The 23,240-nt window shown below is 35.3% G+C and overlaps 1 protein-coding gene across 2 annotated transcripts; it reads left to right on the top strand.

Annotated features, from left to right (window-relative positions):
• The first annotated feature begins 1,439 nt into the window (after positions 1 to 1,439).
• EMB2773 (PHD finger family protein) lies at positions 1,440 to 22,850 on the top strand. 2 transcript variants are annotated; one of them, XM_047309762.2, is made up of 28 exons: positions 1,440 to 1,897; positions 3,592 to 3,701; positions 4,111 to 4,247; positions 4,789 to 4,879; positions 5,017 to 5,276; positions 9,994 to 10,101; positions 10,232 to 10,343; positions 10,613 to 10,706; positions 10,824 to 11,010; positions 11,136 to 11,567; positions 11,671 to 12,185; positions 12,263 to 12,473; positions 12,547 to 12,597; positions 12,722 to 12,880; positions 13,014 to 13,181; positions 13,391 to 13,690; positions 13,766 to 13,918; positions 15,368 to 15,537; positions 15,958 to 16,066; positions 19,639 to 19,800; positions 19,879 to 19,983; positions 20,053 to 20,286; positions 20,793 to 20,926; positions 21,011 to 21,301; positions 21,375 to 21,786; positions 21,963 to 22,055; positions 22,178 to 22,303; positions 22,392 to 22,850. In XM_047309762.2, exons 1-28 carry the CDS (start codon positions 1,647 to 1,649, stop codon positions 22,626 to 22,628), a joined length of 5,412 nt encoding a protein of 1,803 aa, XP_047165718.2. In that variant the 5' UTR covers positions 1,440 to 1,646; the 3' UTR covers positions 22,629 to 22,850. The 2 variants fall into 2 exon arrangements, with proteins under 2 accessions (XP_047165718.2, XP_047165717.2); XM_047309761.2 differs by having other exon boundaries at positions 10,610 to 10,706.
• Positions 22,851 to 23,240: the final 390 nt, after the last annotated feature.

The following is a 23,240-nucleotide window of genomic DNA, read 5'->3' as shown; positions in this document are numbered from 1 at the left end:
TTTTTAACCAAAAAAATATTTATTAAAAAAATTGATTTATAATTCATAAATTATTATATTTCAAATAATTTGTAACTTACAACATTAGTTTACATAATAAAAACTCATGCATTATTAAACAAACCAATATCTAAATCTTAAAGTAAATATTTATTTCCCTTATCTTTGTTCTTCACATATTATCATAGATATATTTGCAAAACAAACATTAGAAAAGGTTTTTGAGAGATCGGTTGTCAAGTCAAAACTATTGTTTGATTGCGTAGTATAAGATGATACATTATGAAGTTTTCAAAATATCTTAAAACACAATTAAATCTTCTCTTTTTCTTTTTTAACCTATTTTTCACAAGATGTTTTTAATACATTAAAAATACATTAAAATGTTTTTAGTTAGTATGAAATGACTGCATGAAATATTTTAATAGACTAAAAAATTATTTTAATTTGTTAAAATCACCATTTTACTAAAAAAATACATATATATGTACTCTATTTGGCTGCATAAATTTCCTTACGAGATTTGTAAATAAATGTATATTATAGTACTAAGAATGACAAAATAGTTTTCTCTCCTTGTCTTACATTGTATTGATTTATTAACCTGTTAGACTACAAACAAATTTGATAAAATAAAGTGTACAATTGATAAAATTGATTTAAAAAATAACATAGAAAACAAAATGTGAAAAAAAAAAGAATTTCTTTTTATAACGGTGTGTAAATTCAGTTCTCTGTTTACATCTTATGATAATAACAGCTTTAATAGCACAACAAATCCATCAATAACAAGTTATGAAAATTGAAATTTTGTAAACCAAATCCTGACAAGAGCATTCGATAAAGTTAATTTAATGGTAAATGACAATTGAATTTTTACATATAAACTTATGATATCACGTAATTTTTAGTTTTATTAATTTATGAAAATCAACACATAATTTATACTTATTTACAAATATAGATTTACTTAAGCATAACATTTCAGTGACCATTTGGATAAAAATCTTTACCATTACTTACATGAGTAAACTATTACCAATAGTTAATGAAGTATTAAAATTGATGATATCGAAATCCAATTTAAACAAAAAGAACTTTTTTCACGTTAAAATTGATTATATTGGAATTCAAATTAACTGCCATTTAACGTTAACATAAAAATATTTAAACGCACACAACTGTTTTTGGCAAGTTTAATCTTAACCATAGTTAATCCTATAATTTAAGAAAAAACAAAAATAGTTAATGAGGTAATATCTTTAAATAATATTTTGCTTAGGAATTTTGCTTTGGCACCACCTCCCTTCTATCAGGTGGTTAATAGCTTCCGTGACAATCTTGGCACAGAGGGTAGGGGGTAGTCCGGTAATTTTCCGCTAAACTCGGTTTCTTCTTTCTTACCTCATAAAAACCAAATCCACTTTGGAGTATCTCTCTCGATAATAATTTCCAACACACTTTTCGCAAATCCATTCTTTTCCCCGCCATTCACTTCGCAATTTCTCTTCCAAATCTGTCCCTCTAGGGCTCCCACTTCGTTCCTCTTTCTCACCCAATCCCTTCCACGCAAACCCTAATTCCCCTCAATTTCCCTCCAGATTTCACCGTTCTCCACGCTTTCATGCCCTTCACGTGACCAATCCATGAGCTTCCCAGTCACTTCCGGCGCCGGCGCCGCCGCGGCCTTCTCCGGCTCTCGAGGCATCGGCCTTTCCAACACCGTCCACTCCGAGCTCGCCGCCTACCTCCCGCTGCCGTCGCTCCCGGTTTTCTGCGGTGCCTCCGACCAGGACCTCCGCCTCGTTGACTCGCCGGCGCGGCTCAACCGCGTAGACGTGCTCGCGCAGTCCGGCAAGATCGCCGAGCTGCTTCGCCACACCGATGTGTCGTACTTGTAAGCTTCCTCTCGCTTCCGTTCGTGTTCTACATTTTTCGCACGCCGAGGTTTTAGTCGCCTGCATGTTGAATAGTTGAATCAGTGAATCTCGTAAGCATGTGTTGAATTAGGCTCGAAGTTTCGACTGAATAGTTGTTACTTTTTTTGTGCAACTGAAGTTCGCAGTTGCGAGCTGAAGTTACTTGCATTCGAATTTTCATGTGATTTAGTGCAGCATATGTGATGAGAATTGACTTTTGGTTATCGTACGAAATTTGCATCTTAGGTACTTGTTTACTATGTGTTTAATACGTAAGAGAGAAATATGTGATAATAAGAGGAGATAAAGATAGTAAAGATACAAATAGAGCAAATGGAAGTAAACGAGACATGAAGTGGGAATAGAAGTTGATTGGCTCTGAAGAAAAACGAGTGAAATAAAAACAATTAATATATATATATTTCAATTTAATTTTTATGTTAAATAACTGGTGATGAACCAGTCATAATTGATTATGGAAAATTGAAAATTAATTGTGATAGATTGATAATCTATCATGAACAATTCATTACCGATTGTTTTTGGAAAACTAATGATTTCTCATATAAAAGTTATTGATAATCCATTATAAATCACTGAGGTGACTGAAAATGTTGTTACAGTAGAATCTTCACACTGAGTCGTGGAGAAAAATAATTTGTGAGACCTACTAAACTCTTCCCCTCTTCCTTTCCTTTTTCTAACACATAGTGAGACCGTGTTGACGGTTATAAGCAAAGTTGGTGCCAGGATCCTAGCCAAAGGTTAATGGGAAATGAAAGTGAAAGAGGTCTTTATTGATTGAAGAGGCTTTGCACCTAGGACTAATAAAGATCTAGAAGAATGGGTCTAAGCTTTCGAAAAGATGAAGATGCAAAGGGTAAAGAGAAAAGAAATGTCTTATTGTTGTGATTATAAGATACTTTTGATTGGTAATTATTCCCTATAAGGCTATAAAATCTGCAACAAAGCGCATACATCCAAACAGATACCATCATCTTTTTATTTCTTCTCTATATTTCCCTCCATTTTTCTCGCGTACCAAATCTACCTCTAGTTATAGTTCTCTCTCTAAAGAAAATTAATTTATTTATATTTAGTTTTTGTTGCCTTTTCACGTAAGTTTGCATGTTTAGGTCTCAGGCAGATTAGTATTAGACTTGTAAATAAAATTGGATGCTATTATATGCAAGGTATTGAATTGCAGTTGCAGTTTGATTTCATTTTGTCATATTGGGGATAATGCAGACAAGTGTGGCCACAATTGGGGTTGCTTAGTGGTTGTGGACGCTAAAAGTCCCTTACATTGTGGCTGAAATTGGGGTCACTGTCTTCTTTCTAAAACCCTGTGCATAAGGTTTACTTCTTTAGTTTGAGAGCTTTACTTAAATTTTTTATATCTTATAAAATCTATGGAAGAAGTTTTTACCACAGTTTACTAGTACATCTTTTTCAAACGAGTTTGGAGTTTTATTTACCATGTTGGTTGGATGTAAGGAAACGACATTCATTCAAGCTGTTTTCACGTGTTCAAATTCTCTTGTTTTGTTAAAATTGGATGTTTCAGTAAAGGTATACATATTGTTGCCATCATTTTCAATGTTGGTTATGTTGTAACTATTGTATTTATTATTGAATTTAATACAACTCTGTTTAATTTTCTCTTCTGTAGGAATTTAAGAGATGAAGCCAAAGGTGTTCCTTATATATATGTTGAGCCTTTAGAACTCCATGATGAAGTTCTCAGGTGCAATCCTGAAGCATTTGAATACAGCACTGCAGGTAAAAGAGTGCTTGGTTTCTGCCCCGAATATCACTAATGTGGATTTTGTTTCAAATCTAATGAAGTTGCTGTTGCTCATTGTTCTATAATAGTCTGACATAAATTGAGGATGTGATTTCTTTGCACTTGGGAAAGTTTAGTCATGCTGAGATTTATTATGAAGAGAAACTGTCATAATAGAATGAAGTTTGATTTCATATTGACAAATTACTGTCCTTTGTACCTTTCAAGATGGCTAATGTGATTTGTTTGTTTGATTAAACTAGAATTTTGTTTTGTGATGTCAAACTTATAAAGTTGTTTACCTTTTTCACCTAAAACTTATGTTTTACTTTGCTCTTTGGGCTTTCCATTAAATAATTTAATGGTGCTCTGCTTATTGTTTATTGTATTGGTCAAGTTTCTCAGGTCCTGTTAAGGAGCAGATCTCTGGCAGTGCAGTAACTGAAAGGAGGAAATCTGAATCAAGTTTTTCTGTCCCAAGTCAGACTCAGAAAGACTATAATGCAACACATAGTCGCCAGCTTGATAATTTTTCCACAAATGTATTAATATTATATATATTATATTTGGTTTAATTGCTTCCTTTGTCCCCAGTTTGGTTGAATTGTGTCAAATTCATCCTCATTTTTAAAAAAGTTTCATTGTCGTCCTCACGTGGTGTAAAAGTTTCATTGTCGTCCTCACGTGGTGTAAAAGTGTCAATTGAATCCAAACATAGAAAAAATTTGTGTCAAAGTAGTCATTTTTCCTATATCTCTGTGTCTTCCTTTCATACAATCAAGTACAGATATTCATTTTACCTTATCCAATTTAAGGCTTTTCATAGCTCCAGAGAAGTGACATATGAAAGGAAGACACAGATATATAGGAAAAATGACTACTTTGACACAAATTTTTTCTATGTTTGGATTCAATTGACACTTTTATACCACGTGAGGACGACAATGAAACTTTTTTAAAAATGAGGATGAATTTGACACAATTCAACCAAACTGGGGACAAAGGAAGCAATTAAACCATTATATTTTATAGGGTTAGTTGATATTTGATTTTCATTTTTAAATTTTTCAAAATTACTTGCAGGATATTTCCACGTTGTCTTCTAAAAAATCGAAAGTAAAAAAGAAAGGCGGTGATGGAATATCTATAGCACCTGATTCTGCTGAGCTTCAAGGTTGGTGCATACTTGTTTCCTGAAATCTTACTTTTTATTGTTGTCTGTTTGCTATCTCTATGTTTGTCATCACATTACTGAAGATAAATGTGCTGCTGTTACATGCGTAATCAACTGGTATTTGTAATTTTTTCTAGGTGCCCACATTCAAAGGTTTTGTGAACTTTTGGAGGATTTATGCAGCAAATCTGAACTAAATAGTGATGACAGAGATGAAGCAGAATGGTTGTCACTGCCTCTTTCTGATCTTAGATTACTTGTCAATGAAATAACATCTATTCGTGAAAAGAAACTTCTGCATTTGGTTCCCATAGAAGTCCTTGTTAGACTATTAAAAGTTCTAGATCACCAGATACATAGAGCAGAGGGCCTGTCAATTGAGGAATGTGATAATAGTGTAAGTTCATGTTGCACTTCTTCTGTATTACTTTGTATTGAATTTCTTTGGCTTGTTTGGATTTAGTTGACATTGGATATGACCTCAAATTTTCCAAAAATTTATTAAAATCTAATTTCTACATTCTATTGAGCTGTAAGAAAAAAACTTAATATCAAAATAGCAATGTCAGTTTTTTGCAGTTCCAACAATATCACCATAGAATCGAGTTTGGTTGCTGAAGCTCTATTTGAGAGTTGTCTTCACTTTCAATTTTGTGATATTGTTCAATGGGAACTCTTGAGGTTCTATATCCATCTTACCTTTTTCTTTAGGGACATCAAATACATAAATTCTTTGTAAGATGAAACTCTCCTTTTTTGAATAAGCAACCTTTATTCAAAAATACTTGCATTTTCCTAGGTCTTTCATCTTAACTTGGGTTGCTGATTTTTTCTTTAAAACGAATTTCTGTTTAATCATTCTACAATAATCATATCATCTGAATATACTAGCACTATAGTGAGTTTACCTCTAATAAAGTGCTTTATGAGTAATGTATGATGGCCTTGGCTTTGTTTATATCTTAAGGAAACTTTTACTTTTGTAAATCTCCTAAACCATGTTTATGAAGATTGTTTAAGATCGTTTGATACCCTCATTAGGAGAAATACCTTATCCCTGTACTAGGAGTTTCAAATCCTAAAGATATCTCAATGTGCACTTCTTCTAAAGCTCCGTGAAGAAAAATATTCAAAAACATTCTTTACATTTTACTGGTTTAAGTTCCAACCAAAATGAGCTGTCAGAGCAAGAACAATGCAAATTACATTTATCTTTGCTATTGGAGGAAATTTTCTCTGCATTATTCAGTCAACCTGACTTTATATTTGTCTGTATTCCCATTTGCTTTATATTTCACTATAAAATACTGTTGAAATGTATTAGTGTAATGTATTACTGTGTAACCCAACTTTGATGGTTGGGATTATTTCCCACCTACTACATACTCTATTTATAGAGTATCACACACATTGTAAAATATCATCTAGAAATAAAACTACTTCTGTAGTTATTTTAACAAATACAACCGTTTTATGTGTCTTTATTTATTGACAATCTCCCATGTTTAGTTTCTTTCTAATGCAGTCATCACCTCTCTTATAACTGTTCAATGTTCACTTTTTATGGTTTCTTAGATTGTGGTAGGATTATTTTGTGGCATCAGTAGCAACAATAAAACTTTAATGTTTATAAGAGTGATTATTAGTGCAAACATATTTATTGAGAAATAAGATATTTAACACATGATCTTTTCCTATTTTGATGCACTGGGTTAATTCCAATTCCAAATATCTAAGTTAGGCAACTCTTCTTGCTCCAGAGCCAAAGTGGGTTGTTTCCTTCTTTGATATATTTTATCAAAAATGTCTTCTACCTTATTGTAGAAGGAAAACTCCGTTGTTTCAAGTGTTTTTGTCCCTTGAAGTAGAAGGTTGACAAAAAGGGGTTCTATTTCATGCAATGTAACATCTATGGTGATAAAGACACTACGATCTGATGATGATAACGATTTATATTCCTATTTAGTAGGGGTAACTAATAATGACATAATTAAGAGTTCCAAGATCTAGTTCATTGCAATTTGCTTTGAGAGTGAACAAGAACAATGGACCCAAAGACTTGGCAAGGTAGACTCGATACTAAGGGAGAAAAGATAACAAAAGACAATGAGGACTTGATAGGACTCATGTCATTTAAGACACAGGTGAGTAACTTGTTGATGAGGTATGTGGTAGGTAGCACTACTTTTCCCCAATAGATTTATAAAAATTAGAAACAGAGATAAGTGGATCTATTTTAGATGCCTTGAATTGGTTTAGAAGAGCTTTATGACCTTCTATTTATAATGATGAGAAAGTGATACAATGGGAAGATGAAAGATCAAAGGACTAAACTAGACTTCCTAGGTACAACTCATAAGTTGCACTTGACTCATAGGTACTGCTGGAAGTAGTTCCCAACACACTACTCCCTACTTTAGACTTAATAATTACTCTAACATATATAAATTTAATAATTATTCTAACAAGATTTTTGGAACAAACATATGGAAAAGGGGTGCTCTAGCTACATTTTTGTGAAAATCCATTTTTGTTGTGGAGTGCAACACGTGTTGATAATAATACCATTATGAGATAAATTTTGAGAATTCACAATTTACATATTTAGTAAACCATTATTATTAGATCTAATTGTTTTGATGCTTTTTTCAAATTGATACATATTTAGTAAACCATTATTACTAGAATTACTTGGTTAAAAAAGTATTTATTCAACCACTTTTAGATCAAAGATCTGGGCTATCTAAAATATTTTCTTGGTATTTAAGTGGTGCAATCAAAAGGTGTCATCACCTGACAAAAAATATGCTATTGATATTTTGGAGGAAATAGGCTTGTCAAATTGCAAACCCATTGATAGTCCTACGAACTCAAATTAGAAGTTAACGATACACAAGTGGACTATTCTCAAATCATGAGAGATAGAAGGTTGGTTGGAAAATCATTTATCTCACTATAACATGACATTATGTTTCTTATTTGTTATAAGTTGTGAGTCAATTATGCACAACCCTCATTGATTTCTAGAATGCAGTACTTTGCATTCTTAGATATGTAGAAGAGAGCCCATGAAAAGGATTGTTGTATGAGAACTAGGGAAATACTAAAGTCTTAAGATATTGTGATGTAGATTGGGCTTGTTGTCCCATTGACAGGAGATCTACCATAGGATATTGTGTATTCCTTGGAGGGAATCTTATATCTTGAAAAAGTAAGAAATAGAGTGTTGCTTGATATGGCGTAGAAGTGGAATATAGATCTATGACCCTAGCTACATGTAAACTTGTGTGGATTAAACAAGTCTTTAAGAGTTTGAAATTTTTGAGAAAATGAGCATATTAAGTTATATTGTGACAATCAAGTAGCTCTTCATATTGCCTTCAATTTTGTGTTTCATGAGAAAAATAAACATATAGCGATTAATTGTTCTTTTGTTAGAATGAAATTATTGTCCAAGGATCTCATTATAGTGTTTGTCAGCTTTAATGAACAACTTGTAGACATTCTAACTAAATCTCAATGAGAACCTAAGATTCAATTTATATCATCGAAGATTGTGCATATGATCTATATGCTTTGGTTTGAAGGGGAGTGTTGATATGTAATGTTATTTTGTTGTTATTTCTTTTTTGTATCTACCCAACTTTAGGGTTAGGACTTAAGGCAAGTGTATCTTGCCTCTATTTATAACCATATATATATGTATGTATACGTGTGTGTGTGTGTGTGTATGTATGTATGTATGTATGTATGTATATGTATATGTATGTATATGTATGTATATGTATACACACACATATCGATAAAAGGTAAAACAGTGTAAGTTGAAGACACTGAATTTTGTCCATCTTATTTATTCAAGTGTAATGTCATGAAATACACATTAAGAAGAGAAAACGTTATTGAATTATTTAAATTTTTTGTATGACAAAAAACATAAAATGTTGAAGACCCACTTTCCTATTGTCAAGATAGGCATGTGTTGGAGAATTTCATCTCCAAAGATCATTAGGACCCAAAGAAACGAATTTCATGCTTGGCATTTGCTCTTATGAGTCAAATGTTGCTAATTCGATCCTTGTTGGAGCTAAGCGTGTAGACTACATGTGTAGATTTTAGCGGTGGTGTGTGGTGACCTTTTGCCGATGCACTTGCTGTTATTGTAATTGTTTGAGACACACCATTTTGGACCATCACAAACCTCAAAGGGCGATGATGGTAAATAGTGGCAAAGTAGTGGCCAACAACAATGGTGGTTGTTTACAGGGCAGCGGAAACAAAGCATCCAAGATCAGGAACTCTTATATCCAGTGCTTACTATTAGACCAAAAGCTATAAGTTATATTCAAGATACAACTTTTTTTACTTAAGAGTGTAGTATCCCAAATGTCATGACTCGATTGTGACTCGATCTACTTGACTTCTGCCACGTGACAATTGATGTCCCTTGCAACAATTACCGCTCTAGGAAATCAAATTATTTAGTTGTGACTTCAACGGCTTGACTTTTGTTATGAAACAATTGATGCAGCTTGCAATTATCTCTCCTTAGCAATTGCTGTATTGGGAATCAAACATGAGACCTTGAATTTGATTCCATCTTAATAAGTAAGCTTCAGATCTAACTCAACCTCAAAATTAACTTGAAAAGTAAGGTTTGCACTCACTTATGTACCATAATTTGACCATATTTAATTGATGTGAGATCTTTAATGCTTAGGTTACTAGGCATGGTCAATCTTACTATTGCTAGAATGATTTCTGATTTACATGTGTGTAGGTTGCGTTGTCATTACTATTCCAATTCATGAACAAACTATTCATAATATTTAAGCCTAGATTCTTTATATTTTAAGCTATTTTTATTCTCTATTCTTTGATCAGGATAATCAAATGCAACAGTTAGAGAAACCGTTAGAAAGGACCTTGCTATATATACTGAATGGATTTAATTAAAATTCGTCTTTTGATATATCCCAACAGTATTGTTTGGTTCATGTAGTTGAACACATTATTTTGTTAATGCATATGGTTGTAGGCTGTTTTTTAATCATAATTTATGTATTGAATTTATATTAGTGACTTTTTTTTTTTGCTTTTGATCTTTCTTTCAGTCAGATTCAGAATTAGTTTCATCTGTTTTTATTGCATTGGAGTCCATTCATGCTGCATTAGCAGTGATGGCTCATTCTGATATGCCAAAGCAACTTTATAAAGAAGAGGTATTTTCTTTTTTTATGCTAGTTTCAAGCAAATATTTTGTCTATGTGAAATCAATGATTTGATTTATTTAGCTTTCATTTTGTTTTAAACTATAATCTATAACGTCTAAAAGTAATTTATCCATGCCAGATAATTGAGAGAATTCTGGAGTTTTCTAGGCGTCAGATAATGGATGTTATGTGTGCATGTGACCCATCGTATCGTGCCTTGCATAGACCTGGTGAAAACACTGGATTTGAAGGTTAGCCCTACCAGTTTTAGTGGTTAATTGAACTGATATCTTAATTTTGTGTTTTGGAGAATGAAGACGCTACTGGAAGTGCAATACTTTTCTTTTAAATGGTATCTGACTTTAATTGTTTGTACTTAAAGTTGGATTTCAATTTCTCCGATGGCCAACATGGGATGGCAGAGTTCACACAAAGTGTATAAAAGGACCTTGAAATGGAGGGAGATAATTCCTCGGTGGTTTTCAAACTCCTAATATCTATATATATTTTTTTCCAGTAGATGACTATGAAGAAAATGAAGCTGAATTTGGTTCAGCCAGCAAGAAACGACGCACTAACAAGACTTTGAAGTTGAAGAAATCGGCATCAAGCAGGTCTGGTTATTTTTATTCACTTTATATATCCTTTATGTTGGTTTTCTTTTGCATCTATAGTTATTGTTAGTATTATTCTTGTCCACATTATTTTCTTATTGGTCCTTGCTTTATTAGGGTCTCTACTGCTGTGAATACTATCCTTCAGAAATTATGCACTGTTCTTGGGCTACTCAAAGATTTATTGTTAATAGAGAGGTTATCAGATAGTTGCATTCTACAACTTGTAAAAACAAGTATCACAACATTTTTGGTTGATAATATCCAGCTTTTGCAACTGAAGGCAATCAGTTTACTCAGTGCGGTACTGATACTTCTCTTTTACAGCTCTGATTGTTATCTTTCATGCACATATGGTGGTTCTCATGTTCTTTCATAATTTTGAGCATATGCTCTTGTATAATTTGTTTTTCCTATATGGTGGCGCAGATATTCTATTTATATGTACAGCATCGCATTTATGTGATAGATGAAATGGTTCAGCTTCTATGGAAATTACCGTATTCAAAACGAGCTTTGAGGTCTTATCATGTACGTGAGGAAGAGCCAAGGCAGATCCAAATGGTTACTGCTTTACTGATTCAGTTGATTCATTGTAGTGCTAACCTGCCGGATGCTTTAAGAAAAGCATCAAATGGTAATTCTGTATTAGAAGCCTCTGTTGATGCTAGTACTCCAATTAAATCCCACGAGGCAGTTACAGAAGCCTGCTGTCTGTTTTGGAGTCGTGTACTTCAACGCTTTGCAAGTGTAAAGACTCAGGATGCTTCTGAGTTGAAATCCATAATAGAGAATCTTGTTACAGATTTACTGACGACTCTAAATTTACCTGAATATCCTGCTTCAGCTCCTATTCTTGAGGTAGATCATGTGTGGGTGTTTTCTTGCTGGGATCTGCATATTATTTGTGTACATATTATTTTGGTTGTTGCATTAAATTAGTTTACCTTGAGAGTTGTTGCAGGTTCTCTGTGTTCTACTACTTCAGAATGCTGGGCCAAAATCTAAGGATGTCTCTGCACGTACCATGGCAATTGATATTCTTGGTACAATTGCTGCAAGGTTGAAGCGTGATGCTTTGGTTTGTAGCCAGGAGAAGTTATGGATACTTCAGGATTTCCTTAGTCCTGATGTTCATGCTGAGCATCAAGCAAAAGATATATGTTGTGTCTGTTTAGGGGGAAGGGTTGAAAACCTGTTTACATGTCATGGTTGCCAGAGGCTTTTTCATGCTGATTGCCTGGGCATTAAAGAACATGAAATTTCCAGCCGAAACTGGTCCTGCCAGGCATGCATCTGTCATAAGCAACTACTTGTATTACAATCATGTTGCAATTCACAGCAGAAGAATAATGTGAAAAAGAATTCAAAAGCGTCAAATGATTCTGAAGTTTCTACGCAGGACATTGTTCAACAGTTACTTTTGAATTACCTACAAGATGTCACCTCTCCTGATGATCTGCATCTTTTCATTTGCTGGTTAGTACTTGCGACATATCTTCTAATTGACATTTTAGTTATATGTATGCAAAGGTAATGTTTGTGTAAATGTGCAGGTTTTATCTCTGCCTGTGGTACAAAGATGATTCAAATTTTCAGCAGAAGTCCATTTATTACTTTGCAAGAATGAAATCAAAAATCATAGTACGGGATTCTGGCGCTGTATCTTCTATGCTGACAAGGGATTCAATCAAGAAGATTACTTTAGCTTTGGGCCAAAACAGTTCATTTTGCCGAGGGTTTGATAAAATTCTTCACACGCTTCTGGTCTGTTGATATTCATCCTTTCTTTCCACAATTTGTTTAAAAATTGTTCTTTGCTAATCTTTCTTGTGTGCAGGCAAGCTTGAGGGAGAACTCTCCAGTTATTAGGGCTAAGGCTTTAAAAGCAGTAAGTTTAGAATACTTTTTTTAAGTTTTCTGCTTTCCAGTGAAAACGGGATGCTTATAATAGTTTCTTGGTACCAAAGTAATCTCCTCTGATTTTCATTTAATACAATTAATATAATGAGCAGGTTAGCATCATTGTAGAGGCTGATCCAGAGGTATTGGGAGATAAGCGTGTGCAGTCTGCTGTTGAGGGAAGGTTCTGTGATTCTGCAATATCTGTTAGAGAAGCAGCATTGGAACTTGTTGGTAGGCATATTGCTTCACATCCTGATGTGGGTTTTAAGGTATGTGGGTCACTGGATCTTTCCTTTGTGGTCAATAAGAAAACTGGTCCTGTCTTTTGTAAACATAACTGGTATGGAGAAGAGACTCTTCATGATGAATTGTTGAAACATTTTTCTCAATTGTGTTTTGTAGTATTTTGAGAAGATTGCTGAGAGAATAAAAGATACTGGTGTAAGTGTTCGAAAACGAGCTATAAAAATCATTAGAGATATGTGCACGTCAGATGCTAACTTCTCTGGATTTACAAGAGCTTGCACAGAGATAATTACACGTGTTAGTGATGATGAAGCTAGCATCCAGGTATTTTTAAATTTTTTCTTCCAAACATATGGTCATGTTTTATAGCATTGGTGATGATATGTAATGTTTATGCGTTTCATTTGTTAGTCATTGGTTATGAGCGTGTACTTATTTGATGTTAAGTCTGGGAACTATTTGTTAATTCTTTTGTCCATGCTCTCACTCACATTATATTAAGATGTTCTGCTTGCTATGCTTTGATTCTGCAGGACCTTGTTTGTAAAACTTTCAGTGAATTCTGGTTTGAGGAGCCTCATGCTTCACAAACTCACAGCTTTGGGGATGGTAGTACTGTTCCACTTGAGATAGTTAAGAAAACAGAGCAAATTGTTCAAATGTTAAGAGGAATGCCCAATAATCAACTTCTTGTAACTGTAATAAAGCGCAATTTGGCACTTGATTTTTTGCCTCAGTCTGCAAAAGCCACAGGGATCAGTCCGGTGTCTCTTGCTACAGTACGTAAGCGGTGTGAGTTAATGTGCAAATGCTTGCTGGAGAAGATGTTGCAGGTGTGGTAGTATTTTGGTTATGCCGTTACGTTTGGCTACTTTGATGTTAACATGACAGTTCTTGTTCATTATCAGGTTGAGGAAATGAACAGTGATGAAGTTGAAGTGCGTGCACTTCCATATGTGTTGCTCCTGCATGCATTTTGTCTTGTGGACCCTACTCTCTGTGCACCAGCTTCAAACCCTTCCCAATTTGTTGTTACATTGCAGCCATATCTGAAGACTCAGGTATATATTGACCTGCTCTGGTGTTATTGTGAATTGTGTAATGTTCCTCTTTTATTGGTTTAATTAGTATCATTGATTTACTGGAGGTAATTTTCAGCTATGCTATGTCATCCATATTGGGGTGGTTATTTTGAACTTTGGGTGAGCTATGGGGCTAAAATGTATATTTGATAAAATTGTACCGATAGATTAGAAGATAGAAGATAATAGATGCTTGTATTGTGCAGCAGCACCAACTATGAAATCCAACAATTCACCGAAGTAAACCATGGCAGCTGGGTATTCATAGTATCTAGGTATGGATAAGGAGGCATAGAATAGATATGGTGAGCTACAACAATGGTCAAAGAGCCTAACATAGCTAGATTAATAGATAATTGAGCATGCCATGACGTTGTTAGAATCTCATATAGACCTTTATGACCCTGGCCTGTAAATGGACCTTTATGTGCCTCTAAAATGTCTTTTATATTGTGACCAATACCCCAGTTGGTCCTATACATGTGACCCGCTATCAAGAAAAGAATTGGAATGTGTTGGAGATTCTACATCTACTAGAGAAATGAGCATATTATAGTATATAAGTGATTGCAAACCTTATCTTACAAAACAATTTTGTGAGGTTAAGTTACACTTAAAGACTATCCTCTTATTAGCAAAATTCTTTTCCTCACTGATAGGATACTGGGTAATAGGATAGAAGGGAGCCGAACGGTAGGAGGCAAGGGGAAGCAAGCCAAATGGTGGAAGGCGGGAGAGGTCAGGCCGAACGGTGGAAGGCATGGGAAGGTCAGGCCGAACGGTGGAAGGCGGTGAAGAGCTGGAACCGAACGGTAGGGTGTAGGGGAAGCAAAGCCGAACAGGAGCTGGACCCGATCGGTTGAAGAGTGACTATCCTAACTAGGACAACCGTTAGGATAGGCGGGAAATATTTAGAAATAATTATAGTAAATAAGAATATATCTTAGGGAAATATTTTATTTAGAACAATATTCATATTTTATTCTAGGGAAATATTTTATTTAGGAAATAATTAGTATAAATAAAGGGAGAGTCTAGGGTTAAAGGTATGCTTTTGATTATTGAGTTTGTTGACAAGCAGCTACAGTCCTATGAGGGAGGTTATGCTCCCAAGTAATTGAAGGAGGTTATTCTCTCAATTATTGTTTACTTTTGTTTATTCAGATATTACCATCAATAAAAGAAATTCATTCGTTCATTATCATTCAGTCATTGTCTTTTCTACCTATTGTGATCGTGATTAATTACGTCTCCGACTCGGATACGTAACACTCACTTTGTTTTGTTTTGGTCTTGATCTTTTTATTACTCCTCTTGTAGCTTTTGGTCTATGATATTTCATTGTATTTTTCTAGTTTGTTTTTATTTGTTAGCCTACAAGAAAGTATAATCTGAAAATGACAAAAAGGCCCCATATCCTTTTTTCAGGTTGACAATCGTATGGTTGCGCAGCTGCTTGAGAGTATACTATTCATAATTGATGCTGTGCTGCCCATGCTTGGGAAGTTGCCTCCAATTATTGTTGGGGAACTTGAGCAAGATTTAAAACAAATGATTGTCCGGCATTCTTTCTTGACGGTCGTCCATGCCTGTATCAAGTACCTACAGTTTCTTACCATTGCTTTCCTCAGTTAGCTCTGTTTTTACTTATTTTCCGCCTTATCCTGCAATTGACCAGCTGATAGATTCACGCGATGTGGAGTTCTCTGGTTTTTCTTGATGGATAATAGTTTATAGTTGCTAAATAAGTTTGTGAAGCTTGATGTGAGAATATCTGAAGATTTTTTTCTTATGTTAATTAATAAATACCATTGCGAAAACATGTGACTTTCAGCAATTTTTGACTTTATTTTGTGAAAATTTTCTGAAATCCTTGAACTACATGTAATGTTTTAATTTGCAATTATATTATGTGTTACTTTTTGGAATTGTAGAAAATTTGTTTTTCTTTCCTTTAACGGAAGGGAATTTGCTTGCCTTTCATCTATATATTGATCTTATTACTTTTTCTTTATCAGGTGCCTCTGCTCTGCGAGTAAAATGTCTGGAAAGGGGGCTGTTGTAGTTGAACAACTTGTTCAGTTCTTCTTCAAATGTTTGGATACTACGGCTGTTGATAACAAGCAGGTTTATTGAAAAATTCATATTAAAATTTGTCTTTTGATTTAGTGTATGTAATATTGGAGCTGTCCTCCAATTCTTAGCAATGTTTTTCAACTTTCAGAAAATATGAAATTGTATTTGGAAATCATTCTGTAGCATTGTTTTTATATTTCTTCCTTATTTATGTGTTTCACGGCTAGGTAGGGCAAATGTTCTCCTGACAAAACTAAAGAGGGGGAGGGGGTGGAATCGGTGCATGGTAAGAGCCTACCTAGTCTTGACATGGGTCACTAGTCAATGTCTGGTCTTAGAAACCTTACACTCCAAAAGTTCACTTTTGGGCTTGAAAGCAGTGTTAAATTGTTCCACATAGGCTTGGATTATGGTTAAAATACTCCTAAGTAGTACACGAATATGATACATGCATGGGATACGGTACGATGCATATCCTACTAGGTGATAATACACTTATAAGCGCATGCTATATGTGACACACACAGAGAGTTAAAAATGTATAGAAGTTCTTAAAGCATGATAAATATATAATTGCAATTGTGCGGATCTAAATTGAAATTACCTTTCCAAAATAAAAAATAAAAAAATCATTATCATTAAATAAGTATTTGTGCTTCATAAGTTTGGGTACTTCATCAAAATATATTGGTGAAGTTTCCTAGAGTATTGTGATCAGATATGTATTAGACACGAAGACATGAAACAAATGGAAGTATTGGAGCTTTATAACTCCTCAGGACCTATCCTCTCACCTTCAGCTAACTTTTGGGCTTGAGTTTGCTCATTTCTAACACTTGAGATTAAAACTGAGAAAATATATTCTTGAGGGCTGCTCAGATCCCTCTCATTATCTTCTATATATATTGAAAACACAAGAGTACTTGGAACATCAAGAGTCCGCACTAGACCTCTAGGTACAGAACTAGGTCTGGCAGACAAGCCTTAATGATGATATATAACAGTAATTATTCTAACACTCCCCCTCAAGCTGGAGCATACAGATTGTATGTACCAAGCTTGAAACAAATAAACTCAATCCGAGGTCCCCTTAATGACTTAGTCAACACATCTGCGAGTTGGTCATTTGATCCAACAAACTCGGTACATATTTCTTTTGACAATAACTTTTCCCGAACAAAATGACAATCAATTTCTATATGTTTAGTTCTCTCGTGAAACACTGGATTTGATGCAATGTGAAGAGCAGCTTGGTTATCACAATACATCTTCATACTCTGGATGTCACAGAAGCTAAGCTCTTGAAGGAACTGCTTCACTCATATAAGTTCACATGTTAGTGACGCCATTGCCCTATATTCAGCTTCAGCTATTAATAGAGCCACTACATTCTGTTTCTTACTTTTCCATGAGATAATGTTTCCTCCAAGGAAAACACAATATCCAGTAGTAGATCGTCTAACAATAGGAGAACCTGCCCAATCGGCATCACAATATCCTGATACGTGAAGGCTTCCTTTTTCTTCATATAACAGCCCTTGTCCGGGAGCCTTTTTCACATACCTTAGAATGCGAATGATAGCATTCCAATGGCCAACACATGGAGCTTGCATGAACTGACTAACCACTCCAACTGCAAAAGATAGATTCGGCCTTGTAATAGTGAGATAGATTAGTTTTCCAACTAGCCTCCTATATCTCTCCGGGTCGGAGAATAACTCACCTTCTGTTGTTAATTTTTGATTTGGGTCCACAGGACTGCCAACCGGTCTACAATCAATCATGCCTGTTTCTTGCAAAATATCGAGAGCATACTTCCTTTGGAAGATTACAACTCCATCTTTTGACTGAGCTACTTCAATGCCTAAGAAGTATTTGAGGCTTCCAAGATCCTTGGTTTGGAAATGTCTACACAAGTACTCCTTCAATTGAGATATTCCAGCAGTATCATTTCCTGTAAGGACTATATCATCAACATATACTATTAAATAAACACATTTCCCGAGAGACGAATGATAATAAAAGACTGAATGATCTGCTTCACTGCGTTTTAGCCCAAATTTTTGAACATGGAGCTGAATTTTCCAAACCAAGCACGTGGTGATTGCTTGAGCCCATATAGAGATCGGTGCAATTTGCAAACCATACCAGACTCCCCCTGAGCAACAAACCCAGGAGGTTGCTCCATATAAACTTCTTCCTCAAGATCACCATGGAGAAAGGCATTTTTGATATCCAATTGATGAAGTGGCCAATGACGAATTGCTGCCATTGCGAAGAAAAGACGAATGGTAGTCATCTTGGCCACGGGAGAAAAGGTGTCACAACAATCAAGGCCATAAACCTGAGTGTATCCTTTTGCAACTAGTCGGGCATTTAGCCTATCAATGTCACCATTAGGGTCGACTTTAATTGCATATACCCATCGACAACCAAAAACTTTTTGCCCGGGGGAAGTGGCACAAGCTCCCAAGTATTATTGTGGTCAAGAGCCTGCATTTCTGCAATCATGGCTTATCGCCATCCAGGATGATCAAGTGCTTCTTTCACATTTTTGGGTATAACCACAGAAGACACTGAGGATAAAAGGGAATAAAAGGAGGGCGACAATCTGTGATAGCTAAGAAAATTATAAATGGGATGAGGGTTTCGAGTGGAACGAGTACCTTTTCTGAGAGCATTGGGCCAACCAGAATCATCTTCACCGGGAAGCGGGGCAGAGGGCGGCGTGTGAACAGTACGCGCCTGTTCGCAGTGCACAAAGAAGCTGCGCGCGGAGGAGAATCAGACTCCAGCACCAGATCCTGTGCTCGCCGGACAGAACAGTGACGGCGGACGGCGGCAGACAGATGCGAGATGACAAAGAACCAAGTTGAAGAGCTTCAAACTGCAGTTGACAGCTGCAGATAGTGACAAGACAACCGCGGACAATGGCAAAGGGCACCGGACAGATGTGTTCAGCAATGACAATGCTGGAGGACAACCCAGGACAGAAACCAGAGCAGGATGAACCTGCTCTGATACCAACTTGAGATTAAAACTGAGAAAATATATTCTTGAGGGCTGCTCAGATCCCTCTCATTATCTTCTATATATATTGAAAACACAAGAGTACATGGAACATCAAGAGTCTGCACTAGACCTCTAGGTACAGAACTAGGTACGACTCATTAATGGTCTAGCAGACAAGCCTTAATGATGATATATAACGGTAATTATTCTAACACTAACATTTCCTTTTTGGGGAAGGGGCATTTTTTTGGGTTGAGAGTGAGGTTGGTACTTTTTTTAGGTACATAAAATGGATTTGATTTCATCATTTAATTATTATCTTTTTAAAAAGTTGTAGGCTCATGCTAAAAGATGCATGATGTAGTTTATATATTATGAACTCTTCCTGTTATCTGGACCATTCATCTGACAAGTGCCAACTTAATTATTGTCAAGGGAGGCTATTATTTCTTGTAGATTATAGCTCGTGTAGAGAATTGTGGTTATGAACATGAAACTCGCAATGTATTTTTTTGTTATGTAGTTTTTATACTTATATTTAACTTGATGATGAATGCTTTATTTTAGAATGGGATTTAAAATAAAAATTTATTGTTCCATGCTATTTACAGAAAGTTGGACGATCTCTCTTTTGTCTTGGGTTACTTATCCGTTATGGTAATCGATTGTTAGCAAACTCCAGTAATAAACTTGTTGATTTTGGAAGCAGTGTCAGACTGTTTATTAAGCATCTGTCTGCAGAGGATTTTGTTGTCAAAGTTAGATCTTTGCAGGTATGATTTATTTGTTAACTTTGTTCTTATCCCAGTTTAATTTTGAAGTGTATTAATGTTTTATTGTAACTCTTGTAGGCACTAGGGTTTGTTTTAATTGCTAGGCCAGAATATATGTTGGAAAGTTATGTTGGAAAAATACTGGAGGAAATATTATCCTCTGCTGCTGATACTCGCCTTAAGGTAATATATTTTCCCTGATATATGTGTACTTATACTTCGGTATATACTAAAACTTTTGCTGTAAATCAGATTCAAGGATTACAAAACATGTACGAGTATCTTCTGGATGCTGAAAGCCGAATGGGAACTGATAAAGATGATGATAACGTTGCTGGTTACACAGTAGGAGCTGGACAGAGTGTACCTGTTGCTGCTGGTGCTGGTGATACAAACATTTGTGGGGGTATAGTTCAGTTATATTGGGATAATATTTTGGGCAGATGTTTGGATTTCAATGAACAAGTTCGTCAATCAGCCCTGAAGGTGAGATCTAGCTTCTATATCGGTTCAGATTCAATACTCTTAATCCAAATGTTATTGAACAATTAAATCTCTTCTTTGGAAACAGTTAATAAACATATGCATGTGTGTGTATTGTATTTACTACTGTTTGAATTCTTCCAAATCTTTTGGATTAATGGGGTGAGGTAAAGGATATGAGTAAATTAGGTAGATGCTTTTCAGAGGAGTTTAAAAGTGAATCTTGCAAGTGCTAGTTATCAGACTCTTGGAATATGGTCTAAATTATCTATCGTTTTGAAGCTTATTTTCTTTGGAAGATTAAGTGCCTCTTTTTATTAGCACAGTCTAGCTTTGCGAACGGAGAGCAATGACTTCCAATGGACTTTCTCTGAAAGCAATTGCCGTGGTCCAAGTTTTATTTGAATATGTTGCAATGCTAAAACAATCAGGACTGAGGCATTCCTGTTAAAATAGTCTAGTTTTCTTTTACTCTTACATATAAAATAAGAGATTTGTTGATAATGCAGATTGTTGAAATTGTGCTGCGTCAAGGTCTTGTTCATCCAATCACCTGTGTTCCGTACCTAATAGCACTTGAAACAGATCCTCTGGAGTCAAATTCAAAGTTGGCTCATCATCTCCTGATGAACATGAATGAAAAGTATATCTCTTATGTATTGTTGTGGTGATGTACTACATGTTACCTTGGGCTTTATTAGCTAAGCTATTTAAAGAATCTTTTCAGGTATCCTGCATTTTTTGAAAGCCGCTTGGGCGATGGACTTCAAATGTCATTTATGTTTATGCAATCTATCTGTGGTGGTTCTGAAAATGTTGACACTAAGATCCAATCTAAGATGCCTATTTCTGGAAAAGGGAAGCCTGAGGCTGGGCCGCTTGCTCAAGCTAAACTTGGGGTTTCTCGAATATACAAGCTCATCCGAGGGAACCGGGTTTCAAGGAACAAATTTTTGTCCTCAATTGTGAGGAAATTTGATAATCCAAGATGGAATAAATTAGTAATTGCTTTTTTAACGTAAGTACTGTCTGTTGCTATTTTTTGTTTCTTTATAAGGGTTCTTAGATGACCTTTTAGTTTTTTTCCACAGATACTGTACGGAAGTCCTTGCTTTGTTGCCATTCATTTCACCTGATGAGCCCCTTTATTTAATCTATGCCATCAATCGAATAGTTCAAGTGAGGGCCGGACCGCTAGAGGCGAATTTTAAAGCCTGGAGTTCAAGCATTTCAAATCACGGTACACCTTATGGAAATGGAATGCATCAACAGGCGCCAGAAGAGTCTACTGTTACAACCCAAGCAATGTCAGTGGATTTGAATGGATCAATTCAACAAAATATATATGCTCATCTCAATTCCAATGACTTGAGATCCCTGGATTTAAATGGATCAAATCACCAGCAGGTAGATTATTCTTATACGGGTAGCCCTGAAACAAAGCCGCATGCTACGGGTTACACAGATTTTAACTTCTCAAAAGGTGATCTAGAGAAAGTTCAGGTATTCTGGAACCCACGGTCATTAATTTGGTCAGTAATGATTTGTTTGAGGAAAAATGTTTTAAAGTTTTGCTAATGGAAACCCCTGCTCAAACTAAGAAAGTCAAATGTTTTCAGAAAGCGGCCTAAACATTAGAATATGCATGTGTGCTCATTTTGTTACATGTGATTGTGCAGGCCGACTGTTTGTCAGCAATTGCATTGCAGCTTCTTTTAAAGCTTAAGAGACACCTAAAAATCATGTATAGTCTCGACGATGCCCGTTGTCAGGTAAAATTATGCAGTGCATCTCATCATCACTTACGCAACAGTTAAATGTTGTTCATCCTTGACTAGGATATTATGGGTACAAAACTAACTTCTCCCTCTGAAATATGCTCCCACTTGTTCAGGCATATTCTCCTACTGAACTACCAAAAACTGGAGAGGTTATCTCCAGACAGAATATAGCCTTTAGTTTAGGTGAATCCCAATTCAGTTTGCCTACGACTCCGCAAGAATTGGTACCGAGATATCAGGTACTATATGTTGTGAGAATGTATTTGTCTTTCATACCCTTGTGAGCTTTAGTGGTCTTTAGCCATTGTTTCTCATTTGTTGCACCAGGAATTTAAGCATGCTTTGAGAGAAGACACTGTTGATTATTCACACTACACTGCAAATATAAAACGTAAGAGACCTACCACTACTCCAAGGAAAGTTCAAGCTCGGAAAGCTGTACATGTGTCAAGTGGGAACTACAACGAGGAAGATGATGAAGATTATAGCGGTGGAAGTGCGATGCGCAATATATCATTTGGTGGCAGCCGCAGGAGTAGCCTTAGAAGCTCTAGGCAATATTGATTTGATGTAATTACATGATAGATAGGCTAACTTGTACATTAAATAGGAAGAAAAAAAAGTACAGAATAGGATGAGAGCCTACAGCATAGGGGTTAAGGAAACAGAATTTAGGTTAAAAGTATGGACATGGAATACACCTTGTCCTTTCACTACTATGATTTTTGTCTGTTTCCTTCTGTAATTTCCATTATAATATAGTGCCTGCATTCTTTTGTTGATTAACCTTTATCTAGTTTCCTTGCTTTTCTGCTTTTACAAACAATACACCTTGCTTTGCTACCAATTAAGTCACCTTTCAAAAAATTACTAAAATCGAAAAAGTTATCCCTAGTACTCCATTTTTAAGATATTTTCTACTAAATAATCCCTACCAAATCTGTCTTCTCTATTTTTAGCTCCTTCTCTAATCAAACGTCTAATAATGACGCAAGCGGAAAATCGTTCTAGGATGTTGCGGCTATTTTATAGTTTCCGTTTTGGATGGGTGGAATTTCTTTCACCACGCTACCTTTGTCCACCATTCACTGTACGAAAAATATCAAAGTGTTTTGGTATTAAGAACTCATGATTAATTAAAAATAATATTTTAAGTTATGCAATTAAAAACATTTA

This window comes from Vigna umbellata, chromosome 4 (genome assembly GCF_029865625.1).
Source record: "Vigna umbellata cultivar VRB3 chromosome 4, Vumbellata_1.0, whole genome shotgun sequence".
Lineage (NCBI taxonomy): Eukaryota > Viridiplantae > Streptophyta > Magnoliopsida > Fabales > Fabaceae > Vigna > Vigna umbellata.
The sequence above is the reverse complement of the archived record's forward strand: the minus strand, read 5'-3'. Positions and strand labels throughout refer to the sequence as shown.